The sequence below is a fragment of the Rhinopithecus bieti genome, unplaced genomic scaffold (assembly GCF_001698545.2).
Source record: "Rhinopithecus bieti isolate Rb0 unplaced genomic scaffold, ASM169854v2 scaffold_32072, whole genome shotgun sequence".
Taxonomy (NCBI): domain Eukaryota; kingdom Metazoa; phylum Chordata; class Mammalia; order Primates; family Cercopithecidae; genus Rhinopithecus; species Rhinopithecus bieti.
In genome coordinates, this window is record NW_016813565.1 from 100,261 (window position 1) to 114,739 (window position 14,479).

A 14,479-nucleotide genomic window follows, 5' to 3' on the forward strand; every position below is an offset into this window, starting at 1 on the left:
CCAGCTGCTGCTCGGCCTCTTCTGCACCAACGTGGCCTTCCCGCCCGAAGCCCTGCGCATGCGCGCGTCCGCCGGCCCCGCCCCCTCCCCTGCCGACTCCGCCCCCGCGGACCCACCCGACCTCGCGGACCCACGCGACCTCGCGCCCCGCAGCACCCGCCGGGCCTGCCCCCTTGCTGAGCGCCCCTGCTCTCGCGGCCCGGCCTGTGATCGGGGCCCTGGGGCTGCCTGAGACCCCAACCCTCTCCAGGGATCCTGCCTGAGATGCCTCCTTTACCACTGCAGAGTGAGGAGATGGGAGGAGTTACAGCTGCCAAGAGGGGCCTTTACCGTGGGCCCCTCGCCAGCCACTCACCAGCTGCACTGAGTCGGGAGGTTTCCACACCTCTCCCCTGGGCCTCTGAGGCCCCGCGCACCTGTGCCTTAATCTTCCTTACCCTGTGCTGCCTGAGCACCTCCCCGCCCCTTACCCCGAGAACTTTGCAGCTTCCCTTCCCGCCCCATTTTTTTCATGTCCTGCTGAAAAATGTGTGTGCAGAATTATTTATTTTCGCGAAAGCACATGTAATAAATGCTGCAGCCCAGCCTCTGCCCACTTCGCGTGTATGTGACTGCCCGCTTGCTTGCAGATCCTGGTGGCCAGGGTCTGGCCCTGCCTCGACTGACTAGCGTCTCCCCAGCTGCAGGCCGGGTCTCCCAGCATCGCACTCCTGGACCTGGCATTTGGAACCTGCCAGGTTGCCCTGGGAACTCCCCGCTACAGGCACATGTGAGCCTGCTGCATTCCTGCCCACCCCCCTGTCTAGGACCCATCCACATGCCCCCCAACTTGCCCTCTGCCTCCTGGCTGACCCTTGGCCACAGCCTTCTGAGGGCCAAGGGAAATATTTGGGACCAAGATCCTTGGTAAATAAAAACCAAAATGTTTACAAAAGGTGTCACCTGCCCCTCCCCACACACAGCGGGGATGTGGCTGCTTTCAGGCTTGGACAGCTGTGGGGGCTGAAGTTCCTGAAACTGAGCACAGGGGACCTGGGAAGCCTGGGCGCTTGCTCCACTTGGGCGTTTGGCCCAAAGTTCTCTGTCCCCCCACCCTCACAAGTGTCTCTGGCCTGGTGCACATACCTTCTTGTTCCTGTGCCCAGCCAGTACACAGGTTGGGGCTGGGATATGGAGGCAGGTGAGGTCCCAGCTGAAGGGGACTCAGCCTTGTGCTGAGGAAGTGCTTCTCTGACAGCATTCTCTGCATGACGGGGAGGCCATGAGGGGAAAAGGCCAGTCCTCCTTGGTAACCAAAAGGGCCCCATGGCCTGAGGGTGCTGGAGTGGAGCCCTAGGCCTGACTGGCTGTCCAGAGCTCTTAGCCCTGTCAGTCAGTCCCCACCTGCTCCTCCCAGAAGGCGTGGGGTGGCTGTGGTGGCAGCCCCCTGCCAACAATAACGGTTGGTTCTGGGATCTGGGACTGGGCGAGCCGGCCAGGCAGGTCCCTGGTGCGCCTGTGCCAGAGGCCACCCCCCTCCCCTTGGTTTCAAGGTCCCGTCCTATAAGCCCAGCCTTTTGTGGTTCAGCTGGGTCGCAGGCTGGATCCCAGGCCCCTTCCTTGAGAAGCAGAGGCCTTGCACCCCTCCAGGGCTGCTGGGCGGGAGAGTGATTCCAGCCCTTCAGGTGGGTGCAGGGGCCAGACGGGCTGGGGAGGGCTCCTCGGTCTTGGGTGGAATTTTCTCCCCACATGGGAGGGTTTCATTCCAGCCTCAGGCAGCTCCTCCTTCCAGTCCTCCCCCAAGGGGAGCCCCAGTCAGGGCTGGGCCCCAGAAGGAGAACCAGGAGGGGCTGTGGAGGTGGGACCTCCCTGTGTCCCCAGCTCGTTCACCCGTACGTGTACACTGAATACTGCTAAGTTAAACATTTTCTAGCATTACATGTTCATTGTCGTTTTGAGATGGAGTTTCGTTCTTGTCGCCCAGGCTGGAGTACAATGGCACAGTCTCTGCTCACTGCAACCTCTGCCTCCTGAGTTCAAGTGATTCTCCTGGCTCAGCCTCCCCAGTAGCTGGGATTACAGGTGCTCGCCACCACACCTGGCTAATTTTTTGTATTTTTAGTAGAGATGGGGTTTCGCCGTGTTGGACAGGCTGGTCTGGAACTCCCGACCTCAGGTGATCCACCCCTGCCTCGGCTTCCCAAAGTGCTGGGATTACAGGCGCCTGGCCTACATGTTTATTGTTTAAAAACTGGGAAAGTATCGAGAAGAAAGTAAAGGCTCCCCACCCCTAGAGATAACCACTTAAAGTATTTGGTCTGTTTCCTGCCCGGCTTTTTCCTACACACACTTTTTGGCGCCTTAAGTCAGGCTCCCCACGGACAGGAGCGGCCCCTCCCAGACGCTGGTGTCTGCGCCCGCCCCCCGCAGCCTTGTCCCTGCTCCGGGGGGTCCCTGGGTCTCCCGGGCACATCGCTGTTCCACTGCTCGCTCGAGCCTCCACGGATCGGCAGCCGGGGCAGCGCAGAGAGGCGGGGACAGGCGACAGCGGCTCCTCCCGGGGCCGGCCCAAGCAGGGGTCTCGGTGCCTGGGAGGCAGCAGGGGTCGCTCCGGGCCCAGTGCCCCCGGCGCCCCGTCCGGGTCCCAGCTAGGGCGGGGCGCGCCCAGCGTTTCCGGGAGGAGCGGCCCGGGCGCACGGCAGGTGCGGCGGCGCAGTTCGCAGGTAGGCGACCGCTGGTCCCGCCGCTGAGGCCCCTCCACCGCCGCCCGCCCGGCACCCGCCGCCGGCACCCCCTCGGGGCCGCCGTGGCCCGCGCCAAACCTGAGCGTCTCGGTCGGGAACTCCAGTGACCCACTCGGGGCGCGCGGCGGCAGGGGTAAGGGCGGGCTTGTACCCCAGAGTTTCGGGGCGCGCAGGCGGCTGGCCGCCCCACCCAGCCAGCCCATCCTCCCAGCTCCCTGGGGCCCTGCCGCCACGCGGCTTCCGGCCTGGGTGGACCTCCGGTCTAGCCGGCAAGCCGGAGGGAGAGGCGACAACGTGGCTTGGAGGCAATGGCCCTGGTCTCTTGTGTCCCCTTCTCTCACCTGCCCAGACTTGCCCTCTTTGAAGGTCGCCTGGGCTAAGGAACCTGGAAGGACCCTGGGCGGGCAGTGAGGGGAGAGGATCACAGCTCCCTGGTTGGGGAAGGCGGGTTTTGCTGGGGAGCAGCTTTGGGAAATCCGGGATTAGGACACTGTGTGAAGGACAGGTGGCTCTGGTTAGGGGAGGGGTGTCCCTGCAAGGAGGTGGGAAGGGAGGCCCCAGGGAGTTCTGGGACAGGGAAGGGCCTTAGTGTTGGGGGGCAGGGGTGTTAGGTCTTGAATCTGAGTGTTTCTGAGTGGAGCGTCAGAGGCGCAAGGCTCCGCAGGCTGGGACCTTGCCCCTGCAGTGTGTCCGCTTAGTTGTGGGGAGGGAGGGGCCAATGGGCAGAAGGGAGAAGTTTGCCTTACCTGCCAGCTGTCATGAGGCTGGGCCACACAGGCCCAGGCCAGGGGCTAAGGACTTGGTCAGGACTGGTTGAGCCCTCACTTGGGATCAGATCTCCAGCTGCAGAGCGTGACGGGCTCCTCCCTCACTGACCTGAAGCCAGCTCCTCTCAGCTTTCAGGATCCCACCTTCCTTATCACCAGGTTTTCTCCACTGGCCCCTGAGATTGCCCTCACCTCCAGCCCCTCTCCCAAAGTCGGCAGCCCCTCCTAGGGGTGTAGCCTGTCCCTGGGTTCCAACCTCCTGAGATGCCAGACCCATTGGGGCAGTACTCACAGGTCCTGAGCCTGCATCACCCACCCCAGTGATACCCCAACCCTGCAGCATTTTCCTCCCCCACCCCCTTGGCCCCACCTTACCTTCCGCCCACCTTCCCACCTGCTGCAGGGAGGGCTCTCAGCTGAGCCGTCAGACATATTTGCACCCCATCTTCTCCCTTCCTGAATTTCTTCTGACCCTCCCTTGGCTTCACAGCACCTGAAGGCCAACTGAGGCCCTCTGCTCCCATGGCCAGCCCTGGAAAGCCTGGGGCTGATGAGGACCAGGAGGAGGAGGGGGAACTCGAGGGGGGCTCTGCAGGGCCATGGGCTGCAATGCTGGAGCAGGCCCAGGAGCTGTTTCTGCTGTGTGACAAGGAGGCCAAGGGTTTTATCACCAGGCACGACCTGCAGGTGAGTCCCCTGCCCCAAGAGACTGCTTCGGCCCTGGTTGACCACAGCAGCTCATCTCTGCTCTCCTTCCCTGACCAGGGTCTCCAGAGCGACCTGCCCCTCACACCAGAGCAGCTGGAGGCCGTGTTTGAAAGTCTGGACCAGGCTCACACTGGCTTTCTCACTGCCCGGGAGTTCTGTCTGGGCCTGGGTGAGCCTGAGGTCTGCCTATCTCCCACTGCCCAGAGCTGGAGGCCTGATCGGGAGGCCTGGCACCTGTGGCACCCCGAGGGCTGCCTGTGCCTCTCCTCCTCCTCCCTCCAGGGCCGGTGCTGGTGTCTGCACGCACTGGCGCTTGGGGGCTCCCAGCTGCTGTCCAGTGTGTGGAGCTGACCTTCCTGCCCCCCACCTCCTCTCCTGTGCTAAGCTCCGGAGGGGCTGGGAGCCGGCCTGTCACCTCTTGTTCCCAGGCCAATAGGACCAGAATAAGGAAGAAAAACAGGAAACTGGGCCCTGAGAGAGGGCAGGATACTTGTTGGGAGGGTGAACGGGGACAGAGCCAGGGTGGCGACCCACAGCGGTGGTAATCGCTCGCTCCATGCCCACAGGGATGTTTGTGGGGGTGGAGTCGGCCCAGGGAGCGATCCCCCGCAGGACTCCCGAGGAGACCTTTGAGTCGGGCTGGGGCTGGCTCGACGTGCAGGACACGGGGGCCTCTCTGGATGAGGAGGAGGAGGAAGAGGAGGAGCGATTCCACACTGTGTTGGAGCAACTGGGGGTGGCCCCGGTCCTGGGCGAGTGAGTCGGCGCTGGCCCCGCTCCCACTGCCCCCTCTGCTGTTTCTCTGCCTGCATGCTGTCTGCCCTTGTCACCTGCACAGGGTGTCTGCCCTTGTGTTCCTGCACAGGGTCTCTAGGGCGGGTCAGGCCTAGCCTAGCGTCAGCTGCGACTCCTTGGGAGGGACCCGGCGTGATTTCCCGCAGAATTTGCATTTCATGAGGCAGCAGCCAGGGCTGCAGGGAGGAGGGGCAGCGCCGGGCGCGGGGCCACATACTGGCACTGCCCGGCATAAGCACACCGACCACGCACGCCGGGCAGGGGCGAAAGCGCTCACGGGAGGGATGCCCTGCACCCTGCAAGTGCTCCTGTCCTGCCCAGGGACGAAGGAGTCTCCTAAGGGTTTGCCGTTGGCGGAGGGGAGCCTGCTCCCCGCCTCTGCCAGCTCCAGCCTCAGTTCCCGCCCGCCCTCCAGGCAGCGGGCTGTGAGGACGCTCTGGGCCCGGCTGCAGCGCGAGCGCCCCGACTTGCTGAGCTCTTTCGAGGATGTTCTGATACGCGCGTCAGCCTGCCTGGAGGAGGCGGCCCGGGAGCGCGACGGCCTGGAGCAGGCGCTGCGGAGGTGAGGGCCAGGGTGGGGTCTGGGAGCCAGTGGAGGGCCTCAGGGTAGCAGCAGAGGTGGTGCCGGGGGGCTGTAGCACTGGCAAGTTCTCATCCGGGGTCGCCTGGTCCCCCGAAGGCGCGAGAGCGAGCACGAGAGGGAGGTGCGCGCTCTGTACGAGGAGACGGAGCAGCTTCGCGAGCAGAGCCGGCGCCAGCCGAGTCAGGTGGGTCTCGGGCCCCGCCCCTCCCGCCAGGCCCAATCCCACCGCGCTGCCTCCCTGGCTCCGCCTTCTCCGAATTAATCCCTCCCCGACGGCCCCACCTCCGCGGGCCCGGGCTGCCCTCAGCCCTAGGAGACCCCGCTGGGCCTCACCCATCACCCCCGCCCGGTTTTCTCCACCCGACCCCGCTCCGCCCTGGCCCACTCCCAGCCCCTGGCCCTCCGTGTACCTCTTTTGCATGGCCGGGCGGCCAGCGGAGGCTCAGTGGTCCTCCCTGCGTCCCAGAACTTCGCCCGCGGGGAGCGGAGAAGCCGCCTGGAGCTGGAGCTGCAGAGCCGCGAGCAGGACCTGGAACGCGCGGGCTTGCGGCAGCGGGAGGTGAGCACCTGGCCCTTGCCCTGTCCCCAGAGTCACCCGTGCACTCTCCCTCTGTGCCTCAGCGTCCCCAGTCCCCGGGTTGTCTGGAGCCTGGGGCCCGCGCAGCACCCCGGGGAAGAGGGGCCGTTCCATGCTTCCACCTTCCACCCTCCAGTTAGAACAGCAGCTGCAGGCCCGGGCTGCGGAGCACCTGGAGGCGCAGGCCCAGAACTCCCAGCTGTGGCGGGCGAACGAGGCGCTGCGAACGCAGCTGGAGGGGGCGCAGGAGCAGATCCGCAGGCTGGAGAGCGAAGCGCGAGGCCGCCAGGAGCAAACCCAAAGGTGCCGGGGGACGGGGCTGGGGCGGGCCCCGGTATGTGTCCCGTGGGCGGGGCCGACAGGCGCTCAGCTCTGGGCCACTTTCATCCCCATCTCAAGTCCCAGGCCCGCCCAGTGGGAGGGAGGGTCTTCTAGGGGGTCCTGGGGCTCCCCAAGGAGCCTTCCTGCAGCCGGATCACCACCTCCCACCCACAGAGAGGTGGTCGCCGTCTCCAGGAACATGCAGAAAGAGAAAGACAGCCTGCTACGGCAACTGGAGCTGCTCAGGTACAGTCAGGCTCAGGTCGGAGAAGGAAGGGGCTCAGCAGAGCTTGGGGGCTCCAAGCTCCCCAACATTCTTGGCTGCCGCTGTACTCCACTGGAAGTCTTTTCTTATGTCTGCCTTTCACCCCTCACGCTGCAGTCCCAGCCAGACACCTCTCTCTTCGGTCTGAGGGGAGTCGGAGCCCGCCTCCCCCCAATCTTGAGACCCCTCAGACCCTCTCAATGTCCAACTCCTCCTTCCCTAGGGAACTGAACACACGGCTGCGGGATGACAGGGACGCCTGCGAGGCCAGGCAGGTGGGTGGCAGCCGCAGGAAGGCTCTGACAACTGCCCACCTGCCTGGGCCCACCTGCTGCTGCTGCTGCTGCTGCTGGCCTCGGCCCCACAGACGCGGCTCTGGCCACCTTCCCAGTGCCCGGTGACCAGCTCCGAGTGACTCACAGAGCATCAGCTAGAAGCTGCTCTTCTGGGAGGCTTGTCATGGGTAGGGGGTGCCCACTCAGGATGCGGGCTCTCCCCAGGGGGCCCCAGGCTCACCTGACTGAAGAACTGAAGACATGAAGGACCTAGCCTGGGAGTGGTCAGGGTCCAGGGAGTGGTCACGGTCCCGTGTGCCCTCTGCCAGTCTTCGCTCTGTCCCCGATCAACCCCAACTCAGTTCAGCAGAAAACCCCCCTCCTCAAATAAAACCTACTGACTGCCCTGCATCCTCCTGGGCCTTCCGTGCGTCTGGGAGCCACAGCCTGTGTGTACCACATGCATGAGGTGGGCACTGTGCACACGTGCTGTGTGGGTGAACACAGGGAGAGCGGGCCTGCGGCGATGGGGCTGAGGTCCTGCGTGTCCTCTTGTGTCCCTGGTCATGCCCCAAACTCACACTACCCATCAAGGCTGGAGCCTCCACAAGGCCCTCACCAGTGTGTGGATCAGGGTTCCCCACTGTCTCACCAGGGAGCCCGGGCAGTTCCTAGCCTCAGTCGGCTACCCCCTCCCATGCTGGTCCTCACCTGTGGCAGTGATGAATGAGCTTGGTGGGTAGGGAGCCCCCTCCTTCCTCACTCCCACTCTGGGTGTCTTGCTGCAGCCCTAGACCGGCCCTACCATTCCTCCCTCACCTCCTCGCCGGTCACGGCTCCTCGCACCGCTCCCAGTGGGGCCCCTTCCATTCTGGAAGGGGCCATGGCCCCCCAGAACCGCCATGGGGGTATCTCCGCTGGGACCCCAGGCCTGCCCGGTCTCCAGGCTGTCCACACTGCACGCAGGAGTAGCCCCTCTCCGCATTACCCACAGCGCTAGGCCCTCCCCTCCCCAGGCCGGCGGCATCGTTCTGCCCGACCCCTGCAGCCTCTGGGGCCGGTTCCTGGGTGCTGAGAAGAGATGGGGGGTTGGGCATTGGAGGAGGGCCGGCGCCACAAGCCAGGGCCTCTGGCTGGGCTGTTTGTCGCCGTCTTACTCCAGGACCCCGCCTCCGCCCAGGCCTCCTCCGTTCCCTGCGACCAGATGGCCCTTGATGGGCTGTTGGCACCCCCAGGCTGCAGCTCGCCTGGCCTCGCAGTGTCGGGTCGACCCCCCAGCGCCTACACCCACCGGCTCGCCGACGCCACGCGGTTTCCAGACCTGCGAGCTCCTGCCGCCGCGGCGGGGCTTGAGGCCGGGCGCCGGGGCGGCCGGGGCGGGGCGGGCGCCTCCCTCGCAGGCGGCGGGCGCGCATTCTCAGCGCTGGGGGGGGAGCCGCCGCCCCCGCAGCCGCCGCCGCCGCCGCCCGGTCCCGGACTCCAACGAGTGGTAGGTGAGTGCGACGTCACGGCAGCCCGGCCGAGCGGCGCGAGGGGAACGAGGGGAACCCGGAGGCCGAAGGCCCTGCGCGCCCCAGTCCCGGAGGCCCAGCCGCAGGCGCCGGGAGGTTCCGGGAGGCCGCACCCACCGCCTGGCCCAGCTCCTTCGCTGGCCCTTCCGCGGGAGGCGCACGCGGGTCGGGTGAGGGAGGCGCAGTGGCAGGGAGAGGCGCGCCCCGGACCCTCGGACCGGCCTGACGGCACCCTTCGGCCCAGGGGTCCCGGGACGCGCAGCCTGGACACCCTGCTCATTGTCCCTGGACACGGCCGCCTTCCCTCCGCCCGCAGCCGCCCCCGCCCGCGTGCCTGTGGGCGCGCCATTGGCCGCGCCGGGCGGGGTCGGCGGCGGTGACCTCATTGCAGTGCCCCAGGGACGCTTGGCAGGCGCGGAGTCCCAGGTCCCCCCGACTGGGGCTCCCCCTGATAGGGCGCGGGTCGCCCAGGGGCCTGGTGCGGGTCCCGGGGACTCCGGGAGGGCCGGAGAGCTATTTTTGGATGGCCTTTTCCCAGGGGGTTCAGAGGGACTAGGCATTCCTGGGAAGAGGGGCCACTCCTCAGCGGGTCGCCTGTGTCCTCGCGGTGGAGGCCGCATCTGTGCCCTGAACCAGCCTCTCCAGAAAGCCTGGGACCTCACAGCCAGGCCAGGGGCAGATCCGTGAGGGGCTCACACATCCCCCCACCTCGGTGACAGACACACATTCCCGCATCAGTGGCAGGCACACCGCCCCTCTGGTGGCAGGGTCTGCTCGTGCCACCCCTCGTGGGTGTATTTAGGCCCCGGGCTTCATGGAGGGTGAATGTCCCCTTAGCTCAGTGGTCAGGTCTGTCTCCCCCAGCTTCATGATGCCTCTTTCCCAGGCTGTAGCTGCTGCTGCTGTTTGGAGGGGAAGGGCCAGTGATGGGCCTGGAGCGAAGGCCAAGAGTGGGGCACCTGGGGAAGGCATGAGGTCCCTCCCAGGATCAGACACTGTCCTGGAATGTCCTCTGCCCTGGGAGGCCAAGGCGGGTGGAACACCTCAGGTCAGGAGTTCAAGACCAGCCTGGTCAACATGGTGAAACCCTGTCTCTACTAAAAATACAAACATTAGCTGGGCGTGGTGGTGGGCGCCTGTAATCCCAGTGACTCAGGAGAATGAGGCAGGAGAATTGCAAGAACTCAGGAGGTGGAGGTTGTAGTGAGCCGAGATCGAGATCCTACCATTGCACTCCAGCCTGGGTGACAGAGCGAAACTCTGTCTCAAAAAAAGGAAAAAAAGAAAAGACATGTTCTCTGCCTTGCCCCACCCTAGCCCAGACTAAAATACCAGGCTTGGCCACTCCTCTCTCTGCCTCCAGAATGAACCCAGCCCACTCTGGCCCTTGGGCCAGACCTGTAACCTGTGACCTGACATGTCCTTGCTCCTCTAGCCTAGCGTCCTGGGGAGCTTCTGTCCACGTGTCCTGCAGAGGAGTCGTTCCCAGCCCGGTTGGTGTGTGCTGGGCAGGGTGGGGCAGAGCAAGCGGGGCGGTGAAAGTCCAGGCCTGGCTGTGCTGTCTGGAAATGTGGCCCGGGGCACTCACCTGCTGTCTGCATCCCATGCCCTCCCTGCCTTCCCTGTGCTCACAGCTTACCCACTGCTGCATGTTGGGCAGGGCACGGGGCCTCTGGGGAGGGGCACAGCCTGTCTGCGCTGCCCCCTCGTGTTGGTGTGGCTCCCCTGTCCAGGAAAAACCCTCGCAGTCTGCCAGGCTCCACCTGCCTCCACGCTCCATTCTCCCCACTCGGGCCAGGAGGAAGGAAGGGCTGCCCTTTAACAGACCGTAAACAGGCCTGGAGAGCCTTAGGAAGGGGCTGAGCTGGGGCCTGTCTGAGCCCCTGCCCCTCTGCTGTCTCTGAGCGGCCTCCTCTGCCCTCACTGCAGGCCAGTAGGCTCCTGTCAGCCTGTGACGTGGGGCCTCGGGAATGCTGTGGGGGGCGGGCAGGCTGGCATGAGCTCACCCGAGGTACCCGCTAGGGCTTCCTCCCCGGGCCGCCAGCAGGGGTGAGTCAGCAGTGATGATGGGAGGTCCTCCATGATCCCCATCCTATCTGTGGGCACCAGGGGTCTCTCGTGGCTGCACCTGGTCAGGGCTCCTGAGTCGCCAGGAGGTGACACGTCCTGTTCCCACAGGGGCTCCTTCGCAGGTCTCCCAGGACAGTGGCTGGCTCCACCCGACTCCTGGGCTGGCTTGGGCATCTGTGTTCCCTCCTCCTATCTGTCCCCATCAGGCCCCGCTGACCCCTCCCCTGCCTCCCCAGCCCCAGGATGGGTGAGTTCAACGAGAAGAAGACAACATGTGGCACCGTTTGCCTCAAGTACCTGCTGTTTACCTACAACTGCTGCTTCTGGGTGAGGAGGGATCGCCTTGCCCCCACCCCCGCCCCTCCTGGACCACCATCAGACCTGGGCAGACGCAGTGACTGGTGTGTACTGCTTGTAGCTGGCTGGCCTGGCTGTCATGGCAGTGGGCATCTGGACGCTGGCCCTCAAGAGTGACTACATCAGCCTTCTGGCCTCGGGCACCTACCTGGCCACAGCCTACATCCTGGTGGTGGCGGGCGCCGTCGTCATGGTGACTGGGGTTTTGGGCTGCTGTGCCACCTTCAAGGAGCGTCGGAACCTGTTGCGCCTGGTCAGTAGGGTGCAGGACCACGGGGCGGGGTGGTTTAGATGGGGCCCAAGGGGGTTGTGGCTGCAGGCTTTGAACCTGTGCCTTGCTGTGCTCACCTGGGGGGTCACGGTCCTTCCACCCCTGCCTAGTCCTGTGGGTCCCCACATTCCCGCTGGACCAGCTGAGGGAAGACACTAGCTCCACAAGAAACCTTCAGGGAGGGTGGCCGCCCCTCAGCCCCCACCTGGAGCCTGGGGAGCCGGGGTGGGGACTCTGCTCTGAAGTGCCCAGGCACTAGGCCTCAGAACTAGGCCTCCTTGTGCACCCCTCCCCCCCCACCCAGTACTTCATCCTGCTCCTCATCATCTTTCTGCTGGAGATCATCGCTGGTGTCCTCGCCTATGTCTACTACCAGCAGGTGAGGGGCCTGGGCAGGCCATTCAGAGACACAGACATGTACAGGTGGGGTGGACAGACACAGATGCACATGCATGGCTAGCCCCAGCCCCTATCCCCACGGTCCCAGAGCTGACCAACGGGTCACTGGGCCCTGGAGGTGGGGTTTAGGTCTCTGCAGGAGCACATGGGGTCAGGCAGGTGTCCAGGGGATCCGGAAGCCATCTCTGCCTCTGCCGCACTCTACTGTCACCCTGGTGACGGTCCTGGCACCACCCAACCTCCCCTCACGCCGAGGTCTGACCTCAGCCCTTCCCTCTGGCTCTGAGCCGGGACCTGGGCCTCCCCGCAGGCCATCCTGGGGCTCTGCCAGCCCCAGTTTGGAAGGTCTTAGACTGAGACTGAAGTTTCTTGCACCCCAACCCCAGCTGAACACAGAGCTCAAGGAGAACCTGAAGGACACCATGGCCAAGCGCTACCACCAGCCGGGCCACGAGGCCGTGACCAGCGCTGTGGACCAGCTGCAGCAGGAGGTGGGTGGGTGGTGCTGGGAGGGCGCATGCATCCCCAGGGCCTCCCTGGACCTCTGCAGGAGCCTCTGGTCCCAGGTCTCACCCCCAGCCTTGTTCTTGATGCAGTTCCACTGCTGTGGCAGCAACAACTCACAGGACTGGCGGGACAGTGAGTGGATCCGCTCAGGGGAGGCCGGTGGCCGCGTGGTCCCCGACAGCTGCTGCAAGACGGTGGTGGCCAGTTGTGGGCAGCGGGACCATGCCTCCAACATCTACAAGGTGGAGGTGGGTGGGCAGCGGAACCACATCTCTAGTATCTATGAGGTGGTGTGGGGTCACCCCTGTGGCCGGATGTGGGCAGTGAGACCACGCCTCCAATATCTTAGGAGGAGGTGAGTAGGCAGCCCAGTGGCTGGCTGAGCTGTCAGTTGCCTGGCTGCCTAGGTGCTAGGGGTGGGCATGGCCACACCCTGAAGGTGGTGGGGGCCAGTGGGAAGTGCCCCCTGGGCCCACCTTCAGCACCCATCTGTGCCCCGCAGGGCGGCTGCATCACCAAGTTGGAGACCTTCATCCAGGAGCACCTCAGGGTCATTGGGGCTGTGGGGACCGGCATTGCCTGTGTGCAGGTGAGGGCACACGGGGTGACGGGCATTTTGTTGGGGACATGGGGCAGGGCAGTGGCTGCTGGCCCCACGGCATCTACTTATGCCCGCCTGGCTCTGCACACAGGTCTTTGGCATGATCTTCACATGCTGCCTGTACAGGAGCCTCAAGCTGGAGCACTACTGACCCTGCCCTGGGCTTGGCCGTGGCTCTGTGCCTTGCTGCTGCTGCACCCAACTACTGAGCTGAGACTACTAAGTGCCAGGGGCTGGGCTCCCTGATGACACCCACCCTGTGCCATCACCATAACCTCTGGGGACCCCAATCCCAGAGGCAGCTTCAAGTGCCTTTCGCTGCACACCAAAGCCCAGCAGGGAAGTGAGGGGGGCTGGTGGGATGACGGTATCAGGGGTGTTTTGTGGGGCTCCCTGAACACACTGCCTGGTGGTCACATGCAGGCTGGAAGGGGCCTTGCTGAGTGGGGCAAGGCCGAGTGTTCCCAGCAGGGGGAGAAGCCCTTCACACCCCAGGCCCTTCAGGGACTGGGGCTTTGCCTTGCAGCCACATGGCCCCATCGCAGTCGGAGAAGCCGAGTAAGCTCTGACCCTTGGGCCTGGGCCTCTGCCCCTCCCCACCCAGGCCTCGTCTCCGTCAGAGCCCCTGCTGTCTTCCCCACCGCGGTCACTGTGCACTGCCCCGTCCATGTGCCTGTGCGGGGCAGGGGCCTCCTGGTTTTGTTCACTGCTGTACCCAGATGCCTACAACCATCCCTGCCACATACAGGTGCTCAATAAACACTTGTGGGGCAGATGGGCGAGCTCGCTGTGCTGGTGACAGACAGATGGTGGTCTGTTCTCAGGGCCCCTCACGTCCAGCAGGGTAGACGGACCCCCCCTCTCAGCGTCAGGACAAAGAAGGGCAGAGCCAAGACACAGCCCCCATGGGGCTCCAGGGAAGGGGGAGGTCTGATGCCAGGGACAGCCAAGCACAGGTCTCACAGCAGAAAAAACTGAGCATGTTCCTAAATGGTGAGATGGTGGTGTGTTCAGAGCCCCTGGGGGAGAGGAAAAATGGGTTTCCAAAGACCCTTCTCGTCATGGTGGGGAGCAGACATGAAAACGGTGCAGACTGGGGACTGTGCCCAGGTAAGAGAGGCGTCAGGCAGATGGGTGGGGGAAGTAGAGTGAGGGGGTTTACATGGTGAAGCCTACAGGCCCTGCTGGGGGCAAGGGTGGGAGGTACCAGAGCCTGGTGTCTGGCAGAGGTACCCTGGAGACGGGAGCCAGGGCTCAGTCACTATACCCCTTGCTGCCCAGGCTCCTGTCCCTAAGGCTCAGAACTGAAGACCCTCAGGCAGACCCATCCTCCCCCACCAGAGGACACCACGCCAGGTATCTCAGCAGCAGGGCCATCTGACCTGGGGTGCTTGCTGGTAGCACTGCCTGGACAGCAGGGCCGCCTCCCAAGCCAGCCAGGGGCGTCTTAAGGCCTGCCCTCCCTGCTAGGCTCGGGTGGGACCCTCAGGGACAGGCAGCAGTGGGCAGGGGCCAGCAGGTGCTGGCAGCCGTGACCATAGCAAAGACTGGGCCCCAGAAGATCTGGTTCTTTTCTTTTTTTTTGGAGATGGATCACTGTCACCCAGGCTGGAGTGCAGTGGTGCAATCTCAGCTCACTGCAAGCTCCCCCCTCCCAGGTTCATGCCAGTCTCCTGCCTCAGCCTCCCGAGTAGCTGGGACTACAGGCGCCCGGCACCTCGCCTGGCTTTTTTTTTTTTTTTTTTTTTT

The 14,479-nt window shown here is 64.6% G+C and overlaps 3 protein-coding genes across 23 annotated transcripts in view; all 3 read left to right on the top strand.

The window, feature by feature from the left end:
* PNPLA2 (patatin like domain 2, triacylglycerol lipase) overlaps positions 1–595 on the top strand; it is a 6,428-nt gene extending 5,833 nt beyond the window's left edge. Inside the window, exon 10 of one of the 2 annotated variants that reach the window (XM_017848602.1) lies at positions 1–595. In XM_017848602.1, the coding sequence (XP_017704091.1) occupies positions 1–232 (232 nt within the window). In that variant the 3' untranslated portion in view covers positions 233–595. The other variant, XM_017848603.1, reaches the window with a different exon arrangement.
* A 323-nt stretch (positions 596–918) lies between these two features.
* On the top strand, positions 919–7,419 carry CRACR2B (calcium release activated channel regulator 2B). Of its 9 annotated transcripts, none has more exons than XM_017848607.1 (10): positions 3,005–3,089; positions 3,981–4,177; positions 4,256–4,367; positions 4,765–4,954; positions 5,391–5,555; positions 5,673–5,760; positions 6,043–6,135; positions 6,290–6,456; positions 6,649–6,720; positions 6,963–7,419. In XM_017848607.1, exons 1-10 carry the CDS (start codon positions 3,032–3,034, stop codon positions 7,138–7,140), a joined length of 1,320 nt encoding a protein of 439 aa, XP_017704096.1. In that variant the 5' UTR covers positions 3,005–3,031; the 3' UTR covers positions 7,141–7,419. The 9 variants fall into 9 exon arrangements, with proteins under 9 accessions (XP_017704101.1, XP_017704093.1, XP_017704099.1 ...); XM_017848613.1 differs by having other exon boundaries at positions 5,409–5,555; XM_017848612.1 differs by lacking the exon at positions 3,005–3,089 and adding an exon at positions 919–1,664 and having other exon boundaries at positions 3,981–4,367.
* A 902-nt stretch (positions 7,420–8,321) lies between these two features.
* Positions 8,322–13,508, top strand: CD151 (CD151 molecule (Raph blood group)). Of its 12 annotated transcripts, none has more exons than XM_017848614.1 (9): positions 8,322–8,507; positions 9,961–10,022; positions 10,832–10,922; positions 11,014–11,205; positions 11,528–11,602; positions 12,009–12,113; positions 12,219–12,377; positions 12,632–12,718; positions 12,822–13,508. In XM_017848614.1, exons 3-9 carry the CDS (start codon positions 10,839–10,841, stop codon positions 12,879–12,881), a joined length of 762 nt encoding a protein of 253 aa, XP_017704103.1. In that variant the 5' UTR covers positions 8,322–8,507; positions 9,961–10,022; positions 10,832–10,838; the 3' UTR covers positions 12,882–13,508. The 12 variants fall into 12 exon arrangements, with proteins under 12 accessions (XP_017704103.1, XP_017704114.1, XP_017704113.1 ...); XM_017848625.1 differs by having other exon boundaries at positions 13,257–13,508; XM_017848615.1 differs by having other exon boundaries at positions 8,428–8,507; positions 10,802–10,922.
* Positions 13,509–14,479: the final 971 nt, after the last annotated feature.